The 23,996-nt window shown below is 36.7% G+C and overlaps 1 protein-coding gene across 1 annotated transcript in view; it reads right to left on the reverse strand.

Annotated features, from left to right (window-relative positions):
* Positions 1 to 997: 997 nt before the first annotated feature.
* GOLPH3 (golgi phosphoprotein 3) overlaps positions 998 to 23,996 on the reverse strand; it is a 33,565-nt gene continuing 10,566 nt past the window's right edge. The window contains exons 2-4 of the mRNA XM_082784177.1: positions 12,159 to 12,290; positions 6,084 to 6,198; positions 998 to 2,987 (exon numbers count right to left, since the gene is read on the reverse strand). Coding sequence (XP_082640303.1) covers positions 2,563 to 2,987; positions 6,084 to 6,198; positions 12,159 to 12,290 — 672 coding nt within the window. The 3' untranslated portion in view covers positions 998 to 2,562. The remainder of the gene's footprint in view (positions 2,988 to 6,083; positions 6,199 to 12,158; positions 12,291 to 23,996) is intronic.

The following is a 23,996-nucleotide window of genomic DNA, read 5'->3' on the forward strand; positions in this document are numbered from 1 at the left end:
TATTGGCTCTAAGGGAGACAAAACCCCTGTGTCTTCCACAACCTAACGTGAAACCCAGCAGAAACATAAATACAGAATGAAGATGAGAGGACAGAAAAGGGACTACAAAAAGATACTGTCAGTCTGAAGGATGTTTCAAATACAGCTTTTCAAAGCTGTTTTAAAAAATTTGTGCATTCAACTTACTCATGAATACTTCACTATTTCTCTGACACTTCCAACTGATTTCTTTCTCCTCTCAAGGAGCTACAGAAAATCAGAAAACATCACGAGATAATAAAAGCAGTGAGTGAGAATATACTATCAAGTACAGAAAGAATTCTGTAAGCTGTCAAATGTAAAAGCAACGCAGCAACTCTCATTTTTCCTCCATTTAAAACAAACAAGTTTGAAAAAGCTTAAAATAAATGTCCAAGCTGAAAGTTCATGCCCAAGCTCCTCAAAGATTTAAACACAGCATTTTACAACTGAGAAAACACTGTATCTTTTTATTTGTAAACCAGAGTTTGAAATACCTTACAATATACTTTTAATTTATTGTTTGTTTGTTTGTTTTTTTCTAAAGAAACAGCATTTAAGAACTGAAAGAACAGTGTGGCATTAAATGTTAAGGACCATATTTTAAAAACCTTTATTTAAAAAAAAGGTTACTTAAGTATGATGAATTTAAGTTCTATTTTAAAATCAACTACCTAAGCATCTAAGTAATACGAAATGAGGTGCAAAATTTGAAGTCCAGTCACAGATGAGGCTGTAGAGTTGTGCTTGAGATAGAAGAGGTCTACCCATGGCGGGCACGGCTGCACACTCGTACGCTAACTCAATCTGTCTCGGTCATGAACCCTCCAGATCTGAGCGACTCCACCGATTAGGTCAGTTTGATCTACTTAATATAAACTCGCCCTTTCTAATAAGAAGGATATTAACTAAAGCTTTCAGTTAAGCAATAAAACCTTACTAATTAGCAACAAAAAATAAAAATGACATGCTTGCTCTGTTTCAGGCACTTTCAAGATCATAGTTTATTTACTGTAGGTAAAAAGCTAGTATACAGATTAAGGGATCTCTTAAATTTCAGCTCTACAGTTATACACCATCTAGTATTCTTGCTCTGAATATTAACCAATAAAGTTTCTAAACACCTGTAAGCCCCGCTATAAATCTGCGTTATAAGGAAAAAAATATATAAATCAATGCTTAATTTGTTCAATGCATAATATTTACACTGTAAAACGAATGGGAGATGTAACAAGCAGTGGTAAAGAGGCAATAAGTTTTAAAAAGCCAAAGTTTTATATAGTTGTTTTGTTTTTTGTTTTTTTTTTTTTTTTTACAAGTGTGCTAATCAGCATAATTGTATATAAAAATTAAAATATAGTAGAGTGTCCCATTACAGAAATCTTAATCATCTGAACTGCAGTCATTACTTGCTAACCATTTACATGCAACACCTGCTAGGACTGTTTTTAAAATGTAAAACAGATTATAACATTTAAGAGACAAACATTAACTTGTATACAAACAAAATTAAAAACTGCACTCAAGAATTGCACTGGTCACAAGCCTCTTCCATACAGGAGGGAGAAAAAGAAAAAGAACGACAGAAAGTGGTTTCTTTCTGTATGCTAATTATTAAAGGCAATGCATAGACAGAGAATACCCAGACAGCAAACTCTGTAGACACTGGAAACAAACAGCTTTCACATACATACTCCTTAAAAGAGGCCTTTCCTTCCACCAAATGGCAATGACTGACAGCAAGTAAGGGGCACCAGGTGTACAACTAAGTAGATCTTGCAAAATACTAAGATGGGGCAGTTGTTAATATACAACTTGAACTATATTTACAATATAATGGAATGTATCCCATCCCAAAACTGGTTTATGAAACAACTGGACCTTTCTACACTAGCCTTGTGACTCAGCTACCATTCTAATGAAAGTATAAGTACACAAGAGACTTACATGAAAAGTAAAATTTATGGGGCATTTTACAGGAACTATTGATAAAGCTGCTAAATGGAATTTCTGCTTTTAAAGTAATTTTGTTAGATATAATTGAAATAATACCTGTGTATAAAATGCCCTGACAGACACTTCAACATGGAGCTTTGGTGATTTTTTAAAAAGGCCCTTTTTGATCTGTAATGAATTGTACTGCAGAAGTACTGATGCATGCACACATCTGTGTCAGCTGAGACTAGTGATCCAATTGCATGCATATTTCCTCGAGGTGCTTTCCATGTTAAACCACTTCAATAACAATAAGATGAAAAATAGAGTAACAGAAATATTTCAGTTAACTCAAATTTAATAGGAAATGGAATGCCAATATGGCAGTAAAACCTTTTTCTGTTGTTGTTTTAAACAGGAAGGTCTCTTGTACCAGCAGAATCCTGTATACAGATGCACAGAGAAAGAGGGAATACACCACTTATAATCCCCATTAAACAAGAGCTGATTCATGTGAGAAGGTACAAATTACAGAAAACATGAATAGTCAATAGAAGAGAAACAACTGGTTTACATGAAAGAAAAGAGAACACTTCAGTCTGATTGCAGTTATTTTGTGAATGCTGCTACAACAGCCCACAGAACCTCATTCGTGTTGGCTTTCATACATTCAACCTCAGGGTCTAAATCCAGAAGCTGCCGCACTCTCTTTGTGGCTAAATCATACTGCTCATCCAAAAGGGGGGCAAAAGCGTTCTCCAGAACATCTGAAGCATGGGCTAAATAAACGAGTGCCAGCAAGCGCTTGTCCATGCGGTGGGGGTCATTCACCCATTTGTCAAGAACTGCTTCTTGAACCTTCTTGATGAGGCGCTGTTTGATATTGTTGTTGGTGAGTGGATGCGTAGTCATGTCAAAAAGAAGGAAGTTCTGTTTCTCTGTTGTCAGTACACCTTTTTCCACCAGATTTTTAGCTAACCGTTCACGGACATTTCGTAACTGGTAGTGCAACTTTAATGGGTTCCATGTTTCACCTAAAAAAAGGCAAACAAAAAAAGCCAACAGTCAGGCAAAATCTAAGCTGTACTACTACAGCAATTTTTTCCCCTCCTGTGGTGCAGAATGAGCTGTCAAATTCATATAGCTGACTATAACAGTAAGATAGCGTGCTCATGTCAGCATTTCTCTGATCCCTGACCCATCTAGATACATGCATAGAGACTGAGACCATGAGAGCCTCTTTGAGGAGTTTGTGTGCATTTAAAGTTGGGATGCAACACTAGCCAAGCTACATCTTGAGCAAGGATATGACAAATAAGCACTCCTCTACTGATGAAAAATCAGTCATGGAGACTTTTTTAAAACAGTAACCATAAAAATAAAAATTAAAAAAAAAAAAAAAAAAAGCATCTCCTCCAACCCTGTCTGCTCAGTCTTTGTCAATTCAGGGACTGGAAGCAGCATCATCACCATTCTTTCTGTCACAAAGACAAGCTAATATATACCTATCCCATACGCCCTCATTTCCCTTATTTCTTCAGGTTCATGCTCTTCTTTCCAATTCTGATCCCTCCAAGGTGAAACAGGCATGCACTTTGTGAGTGTGGGTGAGTGGATGTACACAAGAGCACTTGTGTTGAGGTGGGCTTTGATGTTTCTATAATAATTATTTCTAATGCTTTCTGTTATGGCAGGACAAATGGGCACTTCAGAGCATGTGCATGCACTTGAAGAAATTTTAAAAGCACAAAATAATACAGCAGGAGCTACTGATAAAAGTGAAGTTGTTAAACACCGAGAAATTCTTCTTTGATTAGAAGTTTACTTCAGCTAAAGTTTTTAGGTCCAGCTTACCTTTAGTATTTACCTTAAGTATTAAAATCTCCTCCTGATATTAAAGAGCCTATGCTCTTTAAGAGGCAAGGGCAGAAACAGCATTAAGTATTTCTTATGTAGAAATGTTTTTTCCATAAACAATACGACAACTTACATAGCAACTTGTGTTTATTTTAGAAAGCTATCTTTGGTTAACTTTTAATAATAACAAAAAAGATGAATTTAAGGTTTCTATCATTGTGATAAAAGGTGACAAACTGCATCTAAGTAAAAGCCAGGTTAAGTACACAATCGAGGAGACACCAACTGCATAGTGAAAGGTAAAGAACCTACCCAGGCCTGAGCTATGCCAAGTCCCTGTAGGTCCTACACCTCACCAAGGTGTGATTTCCCAGCTTGACCATGAATGAAAATGACATATACCAGCCACTACCACCCTCCAAAAAATGCAGTCTCCTTGTAGTGTTCCCCACAGCAAAGGTTATTTCCTAGATGCTTCTGAATCTGTCAGGTGATCTATGCGATACTAAACACCAGTACTGTGCTGACACCTTGTGACCAATCTCCACCATTACACAGATGTAATGGTATAACATTTGTTACATCTGCAGAAAGACCTGACATTTTGATCTGAACTTCGGTATTTCCTATACTTCCTTCCCTTAATTTTGTTATAAACAACAACAGCCTGACAAACATAGCCTCAAATGTCCATACAAGTATTTCCATGATGGCTTTGAACTTGTGTGTACTAGAACTTTAAGCATTATTCTTTGCATCTCCGATAATTATGGTTGAAATAGCTATTTTCCAGGATCCAGCCCTAAAGTAAAACTTCGAAAGAAAATATCAGAGGGCAGTTCTCTTAAACCTGGGAAATGCAAAGAACCCTAATGCCATCAAAGAACTAGTAATTAAACACCATGGGCAAGTAAAAAGGATTGATCCAAGTCTCAGCCACAGCACTAATCATGATGATCTTCCCAGAGACAAAGCTTAGCAGGCTCGTGCCCCAAGGAAACCTACAGCATTGTTCATTCATTAGTTGACCTTTTTTGAATCAGTACTAACTTCATGCGCTCTTCCCTGGGAGACATAGTCAGTGCAAATTACGTATTTGGGCGGAGAAAAAGAGTCGTTTCTGCAAGCTGTAAAAGTGGAGGAGAGCTGATCAAGAACAGGCTAGACTGCAGGGATGTGCAGCAGCCATGCCCCCTACTGACAAGAAATGTTTTGTTCTCTCTCACTGACAAAACACTCACGGGACAGGAAGGAAGGAGTGGCAAGGACACAGACTATGAACTGTGCAAGTTTAATACTGAAGTACAAGGAAGGCTATTTCAGGCAGTACAGGAGAAATAGGAAAAACATAATGAAAACAAGAAGGCAGAGAAAGCTGGAGAGGTTATGCTCATTTTTGAAACTCACTTATCTGTTGTTACTAGTAACAAACATACATGTATTTAGATGAACAACTTCAAGTCTCATTACCCCTACCTCCCAAAATTATGTTGTTGACAAAATAATGATTCCTTCCCCGCTACTGCTCAGATAACTGACGTACAGCTCTGATCTACTCCAGGGAAGTTGCATCTTGTGGGTTTTGTGAAAACAGCAAAGCCTTGGTAATAAATTTTGGTGACAGAAAAAAAAAAAAAAAACAACACTACATGCTCTTGGTCACTGGTCTTTTCAGTGTAATTTACGCAGTTTGTTTTATTTCAGTTTAATTTCCTTTACAGGAAAAGCTGTGCACTAAGTGCTCCTTTTGAAGCCTTTGTTTTGAACAACTATAAACACATGACATTACAATGTATGTTGAATATATGTTACATCTCTTTATTGTTTCTCTGTGGTTGATGGCTGAATTTTCTGTCTCAATTTTTACATAGGAACAGTCAGCTCCTTATCTTCTTTCCTCATCAAAAAGCTCTGAATACTGAATCCATATGAATATCCTCTAAACTTCCACTGCCCCTCATTGCTGGTTACAGAGGAAGGCAGTTATACATCTACAGGGCACAGCCCTGATTCACTCTGGATTCAGCAGAAGACATCTCTTCCACAGAGTTGAAGTGTTCTCTGACACTTACATCTAGATCCTTTCTGTACCAACTTAAGTCACAGGAAACACTTACTTATGTATGATTAAAGGCTACAATCAACAAGAGACTACTGTAGAGGACAGACTAATTACACTTTTGTATAATTTTTTCTCTAAAATCCTGCAGTGTAGTCTCTAGTGATGACACATGGAGGGGGAAAAAAGCAAATATGGTATGTCCAAGGCTTACCACTAAGCAGTTCAATCCAATTTTGTACTGTTTCAGGAGGCTGGGTCTCTTTTATGTGTTTCAGAGCTTCATCAAGCAGAACATCCCCTGTAGGAGCATCTGACTTACAGATCACCTAAGACAGAATGAAACACAGTATTTTCACATAGTTCATACAACACAGACATCCATCAATATAACACAGGAAAATCTACCTGTTATGAGAAAAAAGGAAAACTTTAAAAAGTGAAATCTGTAAGAATCATTATTTTTTTAAATGTCTAGTTGTTAAAAAACTATTCAAGATTTTAATTACAAAAAGCTATATTAAGTCAGTTACCTGTAACCTACATTAAAGGCTAGTTAACTAAACTTATAGCAATCATACATATCTAATATCTCTTTTTTATATATACATATTTTTAAGGAAGACAATCCACTGACATTATTAAGTCCTTCACTTCTTCCTCAAAACAAAGTATACTACAGTGTTAAACTGCTCTCTGATGGCAGTCTATTTTACTGCTTCAAATCAATTTATTCAAAATACTGCAGTATTAAACAATTAGGCCGCATGAAACTGAGAAATCAATTAAAAACTGAAAAAACGGGAAAACTGGTTTTCTTCCATATATCAGCAGAAAAAAACGGGTTCATGACAACATCTGTAAGTTTTACAGCTCCAAAGAACGTGCTGACCAGCAATATTACATTCCATTCACTAACAGTTAATTCATACATGTTAGGCAAAATATGTACATACCAGAGATGACATTACATATTACAGGGGTTTATGTTTGTCGTTTAATAAATTATAAAATGATTTAATTGAATTATTTACCCAAGGGAACACAAGAGAAAGAAAATCATTCACAGGAACATAATAACTTTTAAGACCTTGAGTAACTGCTTGTTTACCAGTACACCAGTACAAGCAGTTATATCAACCATGTACAAATGTCTTTCTAACCAGAGGAAAAAAAAAAGAAGGTAACAGCACTGAACTAAAAACATATGAATTTCATTAGCTCAAGTCAATATATTTTAATTATAAGAAATAATACTCCCCCCCCCCCCAAAAAAAAAAAAAACAACACTCTTTCTTTAGGAAAGAAAGAATTAGTACAGCATCAAAGTTGCTTATGAAAATAATGATTAGATATAACAATTCAAATTGTTTTATAAGTTATCTTTTTACCTGATGCATATAAAGTGCTAAAAATAAACAAAGAAAAAATTAACCACATCAAAACAATTCCACAAATAAAGGAGAATCATTAGATACAAAGTCTTATTTTTAATAAAGCTTTCCAGTAATCAGGAAGATGCTTGTTACCAGCCAGTAAAAAGCTTTCAGCGTGCCACTGAAATACATCCCAAGTTTAGTTCTGTAGTTCTAATAATTCTTACTACAAGCAATAGAAGAGGAGAATATGCTCTTATAGGGTCTGTAGATAACACTGAACAGAAATGAGTTGCAATGTTAGGACAACTTCATAATGGCAAAGTGATCCTTAACTGAAGATATATCCAAGGACAATGAGATAAAATCAGAAAGAAAGGCGAAGTCTTATAGTCAGAGTGAAAAACAGGGAACAAATATGAAAGATACAATAAATGACTGTCTAATTTGGAATGGCAGAAAAAAACATCTAGTAATTCTAGCAGCAGACTAAAAAACAAATGAATCAACAAAAAACAAGTCTTTTGGCAAAGGGATAATTTCAATCTAAACTGTATTAACAGGAAAATTGTATGAAAGATCTTAGTGAATACCTAGCAGGTCATAGCTAGAATATTATGTCCATTTTAGACAGTACATATAAAGTGCTAAAAATTAAAATTTTAATAAAAGTTAAAATTTTATTAAATCACCAAGAATGAAGCCGTCAACAATGACAGGTTAAAAAAAATTAGGCTTGTTCAGATACAAAAACAAAGCATATAAAATATTTTTGCAAAGTGGTTATCAGTCAGGATTTTTATCAATCAGGAAATTTAGGATTTTAGTCCAGGCAATCCCTACTTGAAACTAAACACACTTAATGACCACTGTATTTCTGATTTACAAGCTTGTAGTGTAGCTTCACTCAAAAACTTCATTAATGATGTATAAGAATATATACTATCTCCCAGTTCTAAACTGTGTTTTCTGAACTTTTGGAAGTTTCTATTATTTAATTTCAAGTAAATACATTGTATTGAGGTTATGAGTATACGATTTGAGTATATAATATTGAGTATATTTAAAGTTTTGGTTGCTAGATTCTGCTCTATTAATAGCCACCTTTCATGTATTCCTTAAGAAACTAGTCAAAAAACACCCAACATATATTCATCTTTACTTCTTTTAAAAACTGACATTCTGGCAAAATTTTAGTTTCTTTGAAGTGTCCCAAATGATTAATTTCATGTAACTTTTTTCATTGTAACTTTAGTTATAGTGGATAGTTCCAGCCTCCTGCAGTTGGTAACCTACTACTATTCACCATCTCACTAAGATGCAAAGTCAAGTTATTGACATGTTTTGTGAAAAACAACCAGCACCACATATACCCCTCAATGAAGAGATATACCCCAGACTTCAGAGCATTTTTGAAAAAAAAAAAAAAAAAAAAAAAAAATCTTAGAAACTTTAGAAAACAGCTTTCCTTGCTTATTTGCACTTAAAATACTTTTTACTGCCACTGCAAGGAAGTTTAAGAAGTTAGTTTGAAGATAATGCACGATGACAGTCTGAGACTAAACATACAGGCGTTAGAGCAAAGACCTATAGGGAGCATAGACTCCTCCATTCAACTCAGGACACCGTAAGCCCTAGTGAAGCCACAAAACATGTTGTTTTTGTATCCAAGTTTACCATTCTCTGCAGCCAGGCAATAAAGCACTGTTTCTTCTCACTCTCTGCTACAGTGAACATTTACTGTACAGATTCTTCCAATTATCCTTCCCCTGAAATAAAAGCATTTTGATTTATACCTCCCCAGTATTTCTTTTTCCTCCTCCCTTTTTCAGCACATGGAGATGGGCAATAATGGGAGCTCAGCCACCTCTCTCCTGTGTTCACTGATCTGCTCTTTCTTGAATGAGGATTTATTGATCAATGTCTCTCGGTTAATTAGAGCACAAGAAAAGTGGGAAATTGAGTGGGTCGGGCATCTTGTGAATTGGATCATCACAGAAGACTAAGTATCCTCAAGGGGAATATTTTCTTTTCTTTAATAGATGAGTTAAAATAGAGAAAGAAGCTAAGAGCCTGGTTCTTCAGAGATGATGATCCTTAGCCCTATTAAGGAAGTCTTTCTTTATTCCAATTTTTCAGCAATTTATCACATATTAGCTTTGCTTGGTATCTGACTGCTATGAACATTTCAATTATACAAAGTATTTAATTTGCATTTTCCACAATGAAGCTCTGCAATTAGGCAATGCTAAAGATGAAGCACCTCGTGCATTGACTTTGAGTAAACTCTTCATTATTTAGTTTTAATAATGAGTAAAAAGTCACTCATGCATGGATCACTCATAATTATCAGTTATAAAATAAGAAGTTAATTCACCAAGGATTTGTTGAGATTTCTTTTATTTCCAAAAAAAAAAAAAAAGCTTAATTATTGGTTTTACTTTCTGATACAGTAAGGCAGCATAGAGTGCCATTTTCTGTCTTCAATAACCACTTGTCTTAGAAGTTGCTTATTTACATACAAACTTCAGCTTTCATTTATTTGTTTCCAGCAGTGATGCCATCAATAGATGCAACTCTAAAACAATACAGTGATTATATACTCTCAAGCTAAACGTACAAGGATGTTGCAAGATAAAAACATGTCATACTGACTTTCAAAGTTTTACTGAAGTCCATCAAGTCTGCCTGCCAGTTTCTCAGTCTCGTTTGGCTCCAGCATTCAAGCATGTACTTGCTGTATCTGTACTACTGCCCAAAGAAGTAGTTCTACCCTCCTCTTCTTCTCAGTTATTACTTGTGCCACACCTCGTGACAAGACCAAGAAAATGATCCAAGTAAAAATTCAATGGATCAGATATGTGGAATAGTTTTCAGACAGCGATGACCTGACAAGGCTGCAAGAACACTAACGAGAGACTGCAAAAATACTAAGCTTCCTTGCAAAACAGGACTACCCTTCTCAGCTGCAGCACCAACTGAAATGAAAAGAGCTTCTGCCTTCATGCCATGGCTGGAAGATACACAATTTTTGAGACACATACCAGAGCTTTGAGTTTTCAGGAGCTTCTACGTTCCCACAAAGCTCCAGGAAGGTCTGGCACAGGGCAAAAGAAGGGTTAGCTTGAGGTGCAGATGCTATATAAAGTGATACTGCTGCCTCACTGAATCACAACCTTGTATGCAACTAGACAGCTCATTCCACTCACTAACCATGATATTTAATTCACAGCAAGAAAAAAAAAAAAAAAAAACAAGGTCAAAGCAAGCAAAGCCTGTGAGTTTGTACCAAAGAGGGTAGAGGTGGACACTTGGTAGAGCTAAGGCACATAAATCTAGCAAATATGGGAACAAGACTGCAATTTCATATTAAACAACGCAAAAATTTGCATAAAATGAGAAATTAAACAAGAATGATTTCTAAACTGAGAGATGGGGCAGGACAGAAGAAATATCATAGATATCAGAAGTTAGGGGTTTTATTTGCATGAAATTATATAAGCAGAAATCAATCTTCATTTGAATTTTGTTATTTCTCTTTCATAGAACGCTCCTGCCTGCAAAAAAAGACACTCTACGTTTTCTTACAACAACAAAAAGAACAAAGCATTGAATACTGTATAGCTTTTATCTCTCCTTAAAAAAAAAAAAAAAAAAAAAAAAAAAAAAAAAAAAAAAACCACAGACCCACCCCCAAAAATCACGATAAAATTAGGAAAAAAAAAAGGAGGGGAGACAAACAAGAATTTGGTTTGTACGCTGTAGTAAAGATACACACAGGTTATTTCTTCATTTTCCTTAAAAAAAAGTAGTTAAAACTTCAGTTAGACAGACCTGATACGGTTTGCATAGAAAGAAAATAACTGCTAAAGAACATTCCTGAATACATAAGGAGCCAAAAGCTTTGTGGGGGGAAAAAAATGTACAAACTAATCAGTGCTGAATATGCTTAAATGAAGCTAAAAGAAGTAGGAGCTGTTTGCCTGAACAGAGGTTCAATTCTTTAGAGGAGAAGGAAGCTGGGAAAAGGTTAGGGAATTTGGAAGCTTTCCTTTTTAAAAAAAAAAAAAAAAATCAGCAAAGTGTAATATTGACAAGGAAACAGGCTATGAAAGAGAAATTATTTGTGGTGGATAGAAATATTTGACCAACTATTCAATAAACTTATTTTACAAGAATCCACTAATGCTGATGAAGTAGAAATTCTTCAAGTGGTATGACTTTGCACATTCTGTACTAAGGAAAAAAATCCAGCAGCAAAAGTAATAAATTAAAGCTTCAAATCTTCAGCCTAATTCAATACAGAACCTTAAAAATTTGCCCATCTTAAAGGTCAGAGAGTATAACCAATTTAACACACCAGTCACATGCTTCAGCTAGACAATTTTGTGCTCTCAGGGGCCCAAAGTACAAGGATGTTTCCTTCCCATGCAGTGCAAAGCATACCATGCAGAGGATACTGTGTACACCAGCACAAACTGGTGGCTTGCCGGATACATCTGGCTCGCTGTCAGTTAGCTGTCTGTCTCAGCCCCAGCCCACATCTCACTGACACTGCAAAAGCCAGTTCCTTGGACAGATTACAACTGGTGCTGCTGGCTCCCAGCAGTAACTGCTGTCACCGCACCCTGGCCACAGCCACAGCCAGCTGATTGCGTAAGGCTCCCAGCAGCAGCAGGAACACCTCAGGAGAACTAACAGGAGCTGAGAACAAGTACAGAAGATTTTTACAAAGCCTTTAAGCTCACCATTTAAACAGTGTAGTTACTAACTCTGTACCTGTGACCTAAGCCACTACTCAGAACATCTAAACCCATAAAAAGAAAAAAAAAAAGTTTTTCCTTACAACTGATTGTAATTTGTAACGACTGCATTGCCTGGAACATGACATAAAAGCAAACGTGCCCACTTACCTTTCTGGTCAATAGACTTTTGCGTCTCATTCCACAAGCCTCTAGCTGAAGACGCCCTCGCAATGCCAATTCGATTAGCATGCAGCCACGCAATCCTGAGGAGATGCAATCATTCCAGAACGATGTGTAACCCTGAGAAAATTGAAAGACAGTAAGATACTTCCACCTTAAAACAAATAGAAGAGGCTTGCTGTGTTCTGTAAGCAGTCCTCTTATCCTCACACACTTGTAAAATAGCACTACTAGACAACCACCTTTCCTGTACTGTAAACATGAAAGAGAAACACTCATCCACTGTTTTTTTCACTTAGTGTCTTTTTTTTGAAGAACAGCAAAACTTCAAGAAAGTGACACCAAACAAAATAGTACATACCATTTAGTTTATACGTAGTCAAAATTAACTAACTGCATTTTTAAGACATCAAGCATTTGGCATTACTAACATCACACAGGGCTATCTGTTTCCTGAGAAACATTAACATGCTTTTACTTCCATAAACAATATAGCACTGAAATAATAATGTGAAAATTAATATTAATATACATACAGTTTTTACATGGATTGCAAAGCTGCAAACCATGTTTATTCTATGAACCACACCACAGCTAACACACTTCATCCATATTTCCACACAGATAGCTGTCTGCTTAAATAGCAGAACCAAATATTTGATATGATAAATTTACTCAATCCCTAGAAATACATTTATTGAATTTTGTACTTCACTGCTTGACAACTCCGACAAAAATATGAAAAGGATTCTATTTAAATTATACAGTAACCGACATTTAATATTACCAAACATGCAAGAACAGTATTCAAAACAAAATCATTCTGAGAAATAATTTGTCTTTTGGGAAGTGGTTGTGGAAACACTTGGTACAACCCTGAAAGATTTTCCAAAACTTCTTTAGCAATACATCCTCTTTATGAAAACATCCAATTTGGAATACAGGGAACCAAAAACAAATAAAACGAGTACTCTCTCCAAAAATTTACCCTAGCCAGTAACAAAGACCAGCCTAAATCATGAACAATACAACTTCATCCTATTTGCAAATGACAGCTGCCAGTGTATAGAGATTCCAGATAGAAACACCTGATGTCCACTAGACACACAATCCAGTCCCAAGTAAGGCATGCCATTAAATATAGATCTCTAGAAACAACAAAATATTTGTTTTCATTTAGCTCTTAGCTATTTTTCCTAGACATAAGGAGGAAATTCTTCACTCAGAGGGTTGTGAGGCCCTGGCACAGGCTGCCCAGAGAAGCCCCATCCCTGGCAGTGCTCAACAACCATTGGCAACCTGGGCTGGTGGGAGATGTCCCTGCCCATGGCAGCAGGTTAGAGTTAAATGATCTTCCAATCCAAACCATTCTACGATTTTCAAGAGCTTTATTACATAAATGACCCATACTTCTAAAAAATTCTACAAAAATACTTAATTAGTAGAAAGCCATTACTGAAATGTCACAGATATTTACTTAAAAGGCCAGAAACATAAGGTTGGAAAGGCATTTGAGAAGTTATCTAATCAGCTACTCTCAGAAATCACCCATTTGGTAATTTGTTTTCGGTAGGCACCAGACATTTCTTTGCCAAAAAAATGTGTAAGATATGGTGCCATATTTTCTTGATAAAAACAAAACAAAACAAAACAAGGATTCCTACATTTTATTTCCAATCAAATAGTCTCTTTATACTATTAAAAAAAAAAAAAAAGTAATTTTTGAAATCAGAAAACACATATGCAAATTAAATATCTACCAGACAAACAGCTCTGGCATAATACATACCTCTTTCTATTCACAAAAAATTATTATATTATTATGCAAACAGTTTGTTCTAAAACCTATTCCCTTGCTTAGTAATGAAAACTGCATTTAAAGCATTTATCAAGGAGGTGACGTTAACTAGACTATTCCCAGCAGCAATTACCAGGTATAAAATCCTTAGCTCCAGCACTTACTCTACATATGTGGCCACAAGCTGTGGGATGCAGAGAAATAAATTATCCTAGGATAATTCAGGTTGGAAGAGACTTCAGGTCTCTAGTCCTACCTCCAGCTCAAAGCATGTTCAGCTACGAAAGTCAGACCAAGTTACTTAGGGCTTTATCCAGGCAGGTCTTTAAAATCTGCAAGGAAGGAGACTGAGCAACCATCTGCTAGTTTTTAATCAAGTGATCCTGAAAGGCAGTTCAAAAAGATTATGACCTTCATAAACGGAACTGCTTGCTCTAGTGGGTTTGATGACATTAAAGTTATGAGAATGTATACCGCCTCGCTTTTATTTTTCTCCAGGCTCATAGTTTGCAGGGGATCCAAGAGAAGAAACATCGTATTTCAATATCCAGAAATTATACCACTATTAATGAAGTGAGGAAGGAGGTATTATGTAACAGCCAGTGTCATCCTGAACATTTTTCAATCCATTAAACTGTTCTTTCCAGGTAGTTCAAGCAGATAGATAGATAACGTTTGGCACTTACTGTAAAGACCTCAGACAATTGAAGGAACTTTCAGAGAAGGTCAGGTTAGCACACAACAGTCTAACTAAATCATCCTTTAAATTAACTCAAGCTTCCTGGTGTAGCTGAAACAGAATAGAACCGGACATTTATCTTCAACACTGCAAACAGCTCCTTGACACCTACCTCAAGTGGCATATAGCACAACTAGAAGCAAGTGCAGAAAACAATAATGTTAACGCTCAGCGTTACAGAACTACTGCCTAATAAAGAGGCAACACGGACAGTGAAGAAAAGTGGAATGGAAAGGGCAGAGAGAATAACAATATACAGAGAGGAAGAACAGCAGTATGAAGTACTGTTGTACTATTTACACAGGAAACAAGCATTTTTTTCTTTTTCCAGACAAGACCTAGAGGGTGACTATTGAAACTGACAGGTTAGTAAAGTCACAGGTCAACTTCTTCTCTACATGAGGATTCAATTGTCCTTACAGGAAGGCAAAATTAAAAACAAATTTGAAAAAAAGGATTTGTTAAGCCCCCACACAATTGAAGGTCAGAGTGTACAGTATAAGAGGGGTCTGTCTGAGCCTATCAGCCCCTGAACACTGCTGGTTACAGGTTATTGAAGACAATAGGTATTTGGTTTGGCCTTTTAACACTGTTCTCCTACTATGTTCCAAATACCTAGCAGTCTCAAAACACTCTCATTATAGACCTAAGATCACTATTTACAGTACTATTTACAGCAAGTCATTCCACTATTTAATACCCTTGAATAGCACTAATATTGCCACCAATAAAACACCAAATATTTTTTGCTGTATCTGTCTTCTTACAAGTCTTCTCTAATTTTATAAACGTCCTAACTCAATGAAATACTTATTTCTTTAAAGGTGCTAAGCAAGGGGCGCATGTGTGTCTTAAAAGGTACTGAATTATTTTTATCTGACAGCATTCGCATTAGAATTGCACTTTAAGCTATGAATAGCTGGTGAGCCAATTTTAAAATCTACGCTGATTCAATGATCAGAAGAACATTTACAACTGTCATGTTTATTTACAGAAACAGCATGGAAGTGGTTTTCTTCTGAGCTGACCTAGAAACTCTAAGATTAAAAAATGCTTTTGCTAGACAAGCATAAAGGGGAATGAAAATGAATTTTATAATGGAAACTTGCGACTCTATTAACTCTGAAAGCTCAGACTTTCCACTCAAGTATGGCAAAGCACATAACCAAGACTAACATCCTCTTTCTACTTAAAGAATAGGTTATCTAAAATCCACATGCATTACACCATGTCCCTCCCATCACTTCTTGCAGCATTTACTCACTTTCTGCTCTTCACATGCACCTGCCCCAATTCCCTGCTGACACAAGCCTTCCTGCATGGTTAGCCTTTAGTCACCTGGAACCTAAATACCACCCATCTCCTGACCATGGCCCTGTGCTTGGGTATTACCAGCCTACCACCTTACCTTCCACTTCCCACTTTTGCTTTGCCTCTTCAGCTGCATGTCCACACCACCTGCCTGTGACACCCTATCCTACAGCTGCCTACTTCACCACCACATGTTTCTATAACATAAAATACATTAGATTTTCACTTCTGCATTTATAAAGGACTGAGTTTCTGCAACCCTCGTGGATTTCCTCAGATGTGTTCAGGCAGATGGGGCAGACAAGGCAAAGTATTTATGCTACATGTATATACGGTGAGCAGCCGCCAAGAGGGATGGAAAAGCCACACAATTATATTAAAACACATTCAAGCAAGCAAGCCTCACTGATACACCGGGTCTACCTTTGCTGAGCAAGGCACAAACTCTTGCAGCTCCTTCCTACGTGCAGGGGGAATCCACAAGCTCACATCTGAATACAGCACAGTGTAACCACATGCTGGGACTCTAACCCCTACAGATGCTGGCACACAGAGCGTGATGGGGCAGGGTTCACATACATACCCCACAGGGAAGAGGCCACGACTTGAAAGGTCCTACCAGTGTCCCTCAAACCCTTCACTTGTGTTATTCCCTAAGGATGTCCTTACGCAGATTGATTTTCAGCGATGTTGAAGGCAATCTTCTCAAAACTATACTTAAAATAAGATAGTGTTCTAGAGCTTGCTAGAAGTGTTTGTAAGGATTGTTAGAAATTGTGAGAAATCCTGCATAGCCAAAAATATTGATGTCTTGAAGCAGCTAAAATGTTATCACTGTGATTACAAAAAACCTAGTGCCATCATCTGGTTATGCTATAACAAAGCCACACTGCAAAAAGAGAAAACACATACACAAGACTGACAACACCAGGGTTCTGTGCACAGTCTATTCGTGTATTTTTTTGAATCACTCAGTACTATTGCAGCATAAGAGCTGTAGCAAAAGTATCAAGAGTACACTCCCACAGAACACATTTATTTCCTATCCTCCACACCACTCAAAATATAAATTTCCAGATATTTAAGATCCAGAAGTTACATAAATGTCATGATTTGAAGATATTAAAAAGAAAAATCAAAGAGAAGATAACGCTTTCTTCATCTCAGATCCCAAAAGCTGCTGCACTAATGACCATTGTGACTGACCAAGTGTGTAAACAATCAGAAGGAGAAGACCCTAACCTGACCAGAACAACTGCAAATATTTGGTAAATATCAATGCCAATTGTATCAGTGATTTCAACACAAGCAGTGTCTCTAAAAAAAACTTGCAAGAAACTTCAAAGATGTTTCACTGAAGTATTAAAACAGCCCGCCTTGATGGAGCAGTCATTCAGTTGCCTCCTTCATTGCTCTATGCAGCTTCCAGGCAATTGTCAATTTTGTTCTATTGAGAAAAAAGTTCAATAGTTTCTCAAGTACAAATTAAAGCCACCTAACAGTAGCAACGCAAAAAAAAAAAAAAATAAATTGCAGATGCCATTTCACGTTTATAGCTGTTATCTTAAAAGTACTGACTGAGTAAATTTAACAGATTACAGAGTGGAGGTTAAAAAAAATACTTCCTTTTGAAAATGAGGACAAAAAACTTGTATGGGACCATATAATGTCTTATTTCTGAATACTTTGTTTCATCCATAGGAGGTACTACGGATCTCTTCCCACTACAGAAACATACACTCTCTCTGGAATTCTTCAATTAACTCACAGGGGGAGACCAGCAGCTCTACTCTACCTGGCTGAGATCAGAGCAGGGCGAGGAAATCTGAAAAATCTGCGAAAATATGTCAGATTCTGAAGAAAGGAAGAGAAGAAAAGTACTTGCAGAGTTCCAACCCTGAGGCTTCAATGTACACATATGGTAAAAAAAAAAAAAAAAAAAAAAAAAAATCATTTAACATGCTTGGTTAAGACTACCTGTTTACAAACCCATCTACAGCACACTGCAGACTGCAGCTGCCAATGCATTTGCTGATCTAACCCAGCGAGCCTCATGCTATTATAGATTACTTTACAGACCACAGAGCCAGAGCAAATGAGTATCAGCTTTATAAGTCTTTTAATTAAAAATATCTTAAAACTATGTAATAGTCTGTGAATATTACTGAGGGATACAATGGCCTGCTCACCAAAAAATACAAAATATTTGTTTTATGAACAACAGGCCCTCTCAGGCCCACCCTTAGATCCAGACTCACATTCAGTATTTGAGTCTGAGTCAGAGCAGAGACTTCGACCCAACACTGACCTCTATGCACATTTATGAAGAACCACAACAGCAGAGCTCCTCTGGGATGGAACACAATGCTCACCTAGTCTAAACTTCTCTAAAAGCCTCTTCATTTAATATTTGGGCTTCAGAGCACTCCTTAAACACCTCACCTAGCATCCTCTACTTAAAAGCAAGACAAGAGATCGACTGTAACCAAACTGAAATAAACCAAGCAATTAAAGGGGAACATACTAAACCAGGACCATCACTGAAGCTACCCAAAATCCTAAATTCCTGTTCTCAGGAGATTCCAAATTCTTCTTTTACGAAAGACACAAACAAAAAGACTTAAATTTAGCAAAGAATGCAATTTCTGAAATTTCATGTAGAGACACCAGGAAAAAAAAATGCTGTAACCCTTTTGAACCCTGATAGCCCCATCAGAACAGGAGCTGGCCAACTTGGGAAGTTAAGAGAAAACCATGAACAGCAACTGCAGTTCCCAAGAGGCTTGAAGGTTCTAGGTCCAAGGCAATACATCTGATAGTCTACTATGAAGACATGAAACCCCTCACTTCAGGGTGTCACAGCGAGGAGGCACAATCTAGGTCAAAGGAAGCTTTTGCTTTCACTAGCAGTAAATCCCGAATTTACAGGTAGCCTTTTTCCCATTAGAAGAATACTTCAGAGGAAGATTTTCAACCAGCTCTGCTTGGATGCTGAGAGACAGAAACTCCAGACTTCTCGAACTCTGCTGGAGTTTGCTATTATATTACTTCTGCATGGATGGCATTCAAATACTGCATTAGTGGCAGCAGTATAAAAGCTCCATGACAAAACTATCATTATGTTTATACATAAACAAGTATTGAGCTTTCCCAAACAATGGTTTTCTTCATTGCCTTCTATTCTTTCTGATATGTGGCATACTATTTATGGTACATTCTCAGATATCACAGATGACAAACATACTGGAAAACATTCCGTGCTTGGTGTCATCATGGGATGTTACTGACATCAATTATCTCCAGGTCTCATTGATCAACATCACCAAATTTGCAATCCACCATAATAAAAATACAACGTTAGAGACCTCATGGGCTGCTCATGAGTCATGGTTCAGGAGGAGTAAAATACATGAGGTTGTTCAGTTTTCCTTTGAAGATGTTGCACTGCACAGTTATCAGAGAGTCTTCTCACATTTACACAGCACGGTGCATCATGAAGCAAGAATACCTGAATGCTCGTTTTCAGTGCTGAGACACGGACTCACATTTTGTATCTACGTAAATTCGAGCATCTTTTCTTAGAGGTACTTAACATGGCAGCAAGAAATACCAGGGAAGAAAAGAAAAAACAGGAAGAGAAATCAAGAACAAAATGACATCCCAGCATTTAACTCCTCTGCCACCATAAGCATCTCTTAAACTGTAAAACTTTTCAACTAACCTTCCTTTGAGTGACTCGCATCAGTTTTACTGACACTTAAAATCAACGTCAAAGCATTTCATTTTAACCTTGAACAAAATCATTTAACTTGAGAAGGTTAAGTCCTCCCCCACACCTTCATTATTAGCATTTGAGGGCCAAACCTGAGAACACAGTCCAACAAATCCTGAACTGCTGCTTAAGAAACAGTATTTACTCTGTCATCCCATAGCAGCTTGCTGGGCCCACAGCAGCATTTGCGTAGCACACTAGATGAGGAAAGTGGTCTCTGTGAAAGCTAATGGACGGTTCCATCACCTCATCTACTGAGCAGGTGAATGAATTTCAGTGGCAGCACAAGAAAGGAAAGGAATATGGTTAGGACAGTTGGCAAAAGGCAAAGATACCCCTTCAGTGACAATCCCCTCTTTAGCATGACTTCAAAACCACAACCTGAATAGTTAAGGCTAGAACTATTCAGTTAGTCTTTGGGATAAAAATCTCAAAAAAAAAAAAAAAATCACACATTATTGGGTGACCTATAGTGAAGCCATTAATGAGCACTATCTGCTCAGAAGACACAAAGGACACAATGCTTGAGGTATCACACTCTATATTCATCACTACCTCTAGCTCCCTGTTTTTGGATCTCAGCAATGATTATTACCCTGATCATCATAAACTTGAAGTTATATTATTTAAATCTGACAGGACAGCAATAGCATCCCTTTCTGATTCTCTGAAGCAACAGCAAGTACTTTCAGAGGTGTCTGCTAGCCTATTATTAGCTAGCACAAAGCACAGACAGAACCTAATAATCCAAAATCATCATCCGTCACCCATACGAAACCTACTGTAAAAGGCAGGCAGAGACAATTCCTCTTGAAACGTGGGCTGTTGCAAGTCGTATTTCATAATGGACTTGACCACAATTGCGATGCAACTCTTGCTTTTTTCAGTCAAGGAGTTCCTGTCTGAAGTAATAATTTTGGGACCTACAGGAAGAGCTGGAGAGGACAGGGGGTAAAGGAGTAACAGCAGATGCTGTCCAGGTGCCATGCAACAGGTTATAAGGAATTTTTTCTGCCATGGTTTTCATGTCAGGGATGGCTGTTTCCCTCCCCTTGCATACTCTTGCTGATATATCTGATATATATAAATTGTAAAGCGGCTTGCAACACATTATCTGCTGCACAGCTATGATTGCTGACTCCAAACACTGTTTTTAAGTGTTGTAATTTTAACAAAGACTACCAGCAGACTGGGGAGCATGGGGCTATCATAACCCCCACAAAGAGGAGAACGATCTTAACATACTGCTCCCTTTATATAGTCTCTGAGATTATTAGTATCTTGAACTTTTGAAAGCAGCTGGAAGCACCTCAAGAGCGTCAACATCTCCTCAAATCCAAAGAGGTAAAATATGAAATACAAGCAAGTATGTATACATAAACCAGATGCTTACATTATTCTTTATTACAAATTACGCTTTGACATAAAAGTTCACTCCTTCACGTTGACTCAGAAGGTTCATTTTATGAATTTCAAGCATACCTGTTATCAAGATTCTTCTTCAAGACACAAACTACATCTTCTTGGATATTAAGGTCAAGTCATACAACTAAATGGAGATCCCAGGAGACAGGGGCAGGAGAGGATAAACAATAGTAAGTGACCCTCAAATCCAGACAATTCTTTATACAATTCTGTTGTTCCTATCCTTTTAGCTGAAAGTAAAATCACTGATTAAAAAGAAAAAACGTTGCCTGGTATTGTTACAAGTAAGTAAATCTATTATTTGAGATAATGCAACTTAAAGCAAAAATCTCATGCAGATCAAAGCCAATAACTGAGTTACTGTCGAACGCTTACAGAGTCTTTAGATAAGAAATCCCCTTGGAAGCTGGTGTTTTATTTAGAAACACCATCGTTCGACAAAGAAGAACAAATACAACTTCTGAGTGGAAATCAGCAAGATTGATGCAATGTATGCCTAATTTAACATTGAGCATATTTATAAAGTATTTGTCCAACAATCTGGTACCTGATTTTTTCAGTTAATCCTAAAAACTTCAACCATATCCTTTTTTCAGAGCAGGAAATTCTTATATTAGAATAACAAACACTTTAAAAAATTATTTAAGTTTATTCTTCCAGGATATCATTGCAAGAAGCTTCTGAACATAAAAACAAGTAAACAGGATTTGTAAAAATGAAAACAAAACACACACAAAAAACATAATTTTTTCCATGTTCTCAGTTACACATAGGAAAAGCTTGTCACTACTTGGACAAATAGCTGTGTATTCATCCTTATCATTTGAATCCCTCAGATCAACATTACTCAAACTGTGGTCTATGTAATACGGCTGGGTGGCACAACTTCACATAACATGCACTGCCACATCAGTAGGAATGGTTGGCAATCACACGTCTCATTACAGAAATACCAGAAAAGCATGTAAAGAAGTTACTAAGGTTGTTAAACTTTCAAAACACTGCAAAAAAAATGCTACTTATTTCTCCGATCTGCACAAATACTTAATTTGATGTAATACTGGTTGACATATTGGATAATACATGGTGCCTTTCAAATTTAATTACTGTGTTAAACTATAAATTTATCTAATCTGCTAATTACATTTAAATATTTTATCAAGTATTTCAAATACCGCTTCTGTATGTTTCCTATAGGCCAGTAAAATAATTTAATTCTTGGCAACCGGGAAAACTGGAAATCTAGTTTTATCAGATGGGAAACAGATGATACATACAGAATTTTGCTCTGCAAAAATCTGATAAGCTTCAAACCGCTGATGGCTCACTGTGGACACAAGACATAACAGGAATATAATGGGCAATTCTGCACTAGTTCTGCTCAACTCCTCTTTGCAGCCAGCCAACATCTGCTTCTACTCTACTAAGTCTTTATGTGGACTTCTACATGCTCTTAGCCAGCTATTCAAGTAAGCTGTGAACATACAAAGGACCTTAAACTCCAGGGAGAACCAATCAGAACTTCCTTCATCAGCATAAACATATTCACAATGAGCTGGGAGGAAATGCAAACAATAGAAAACAATGATGGAAGAAGAGAAAAGGAAAAGCTTCATCGCAACATTAGTTGAAGACAGGCTAGCATGTCTAAAATTGTTTGAACCATAAAGGTAATGTTAGGCTGATCTCACCACAGGCATTTTTTTATTATACACATTAATCCATTTTCACCCTCAAAGGATAAAAAGATATGTATTTTTTTTATTCCCACCACAGGTTACTGCGATTTAATCTACTTGAAATTGGGATTAACCACAGCACAGAAGCTGCAGCTAACAGTGAAAAGAAAAGCAGACGTTTATTTTACTTTTATTTATTTATTATTATCTGCATGTGGTTTAATGATTTAGGCATTCTATGTTACTTTCTAATACATATTCAGAGCTCCTGTATTAATCTCTAAATCTAACAGCTATAGATTTTTTACCTCTAAGAAAATCTGATACTCCACTACACCACAGTAGTGCACAATGCCAGATGCATTAGAACACAAAACCAAATTGAGTTTCCGTGGCAGAATTCTCTAACAAGTCCTAAATCGATTTCCTTTGGCAAGGAACTGTGTGGTCTTACCCCAACCTATTCATGCTTGTCTAAAAAGATAATGTTCAGGGTTAGGGTCTTGCTTAAGGAGCTCCTTAGTAATAGCTTGCCTTGTCTCTTCTCATTGTTTATCAATCCATTCCCTCCTAAAAGACAAGAGGATAACAGAAGACTGCTCGGGAATATAAGAAAACAGTTAGCTACGAACATGCTCGAAGTTTGTGTTAGAATCTAAACATAAGAAAAAGCTTCCCTGAAATGCAATTTATTTTTTATTTTTTTGAGGGGTGGGGGTTGAAAGCAATAAGCTTCAATAAAGTTTATTATTATCATCTAGAAAATTATAAAAAGACCAAACTTCCTTTTTTTTTTTTTTTTTTTTTTTTCCTTTAAACAGAATTGTTCTCACACCTACTGTTGGCCAGACTGCAATTTTAACCGTTTCTCTGGACCAACTTCTCTGGTGAAAGAAACAAGATAGATCTTCACCTGACAGAAATGTATTCAGAGAGGGCTGCTCTGTATATATTGCATGGCTTGTAACCAAAACTGGAATTACAATTTCTCAGGTAGCCCTTAAATGGGTACATAGAGATGTCAGTTTCAGCAAAAGAAGCAGTTCTGTCTACCTACGTAATTGGAAAAAAATATATCAATGTTCTTCTGAAAACAAAACAA

This window comes from Aythya marila (assembly GCF_965140915.1).
Source record: "Aythya marila genome assembly, chromosome: Z".
NCBI classification, from domain to species: domain Eukaryota; kingdom Metazoa; phylum Chordata; class Aves; order Anseriformes; family Anatidae; genus Aythya; species Aythya marila.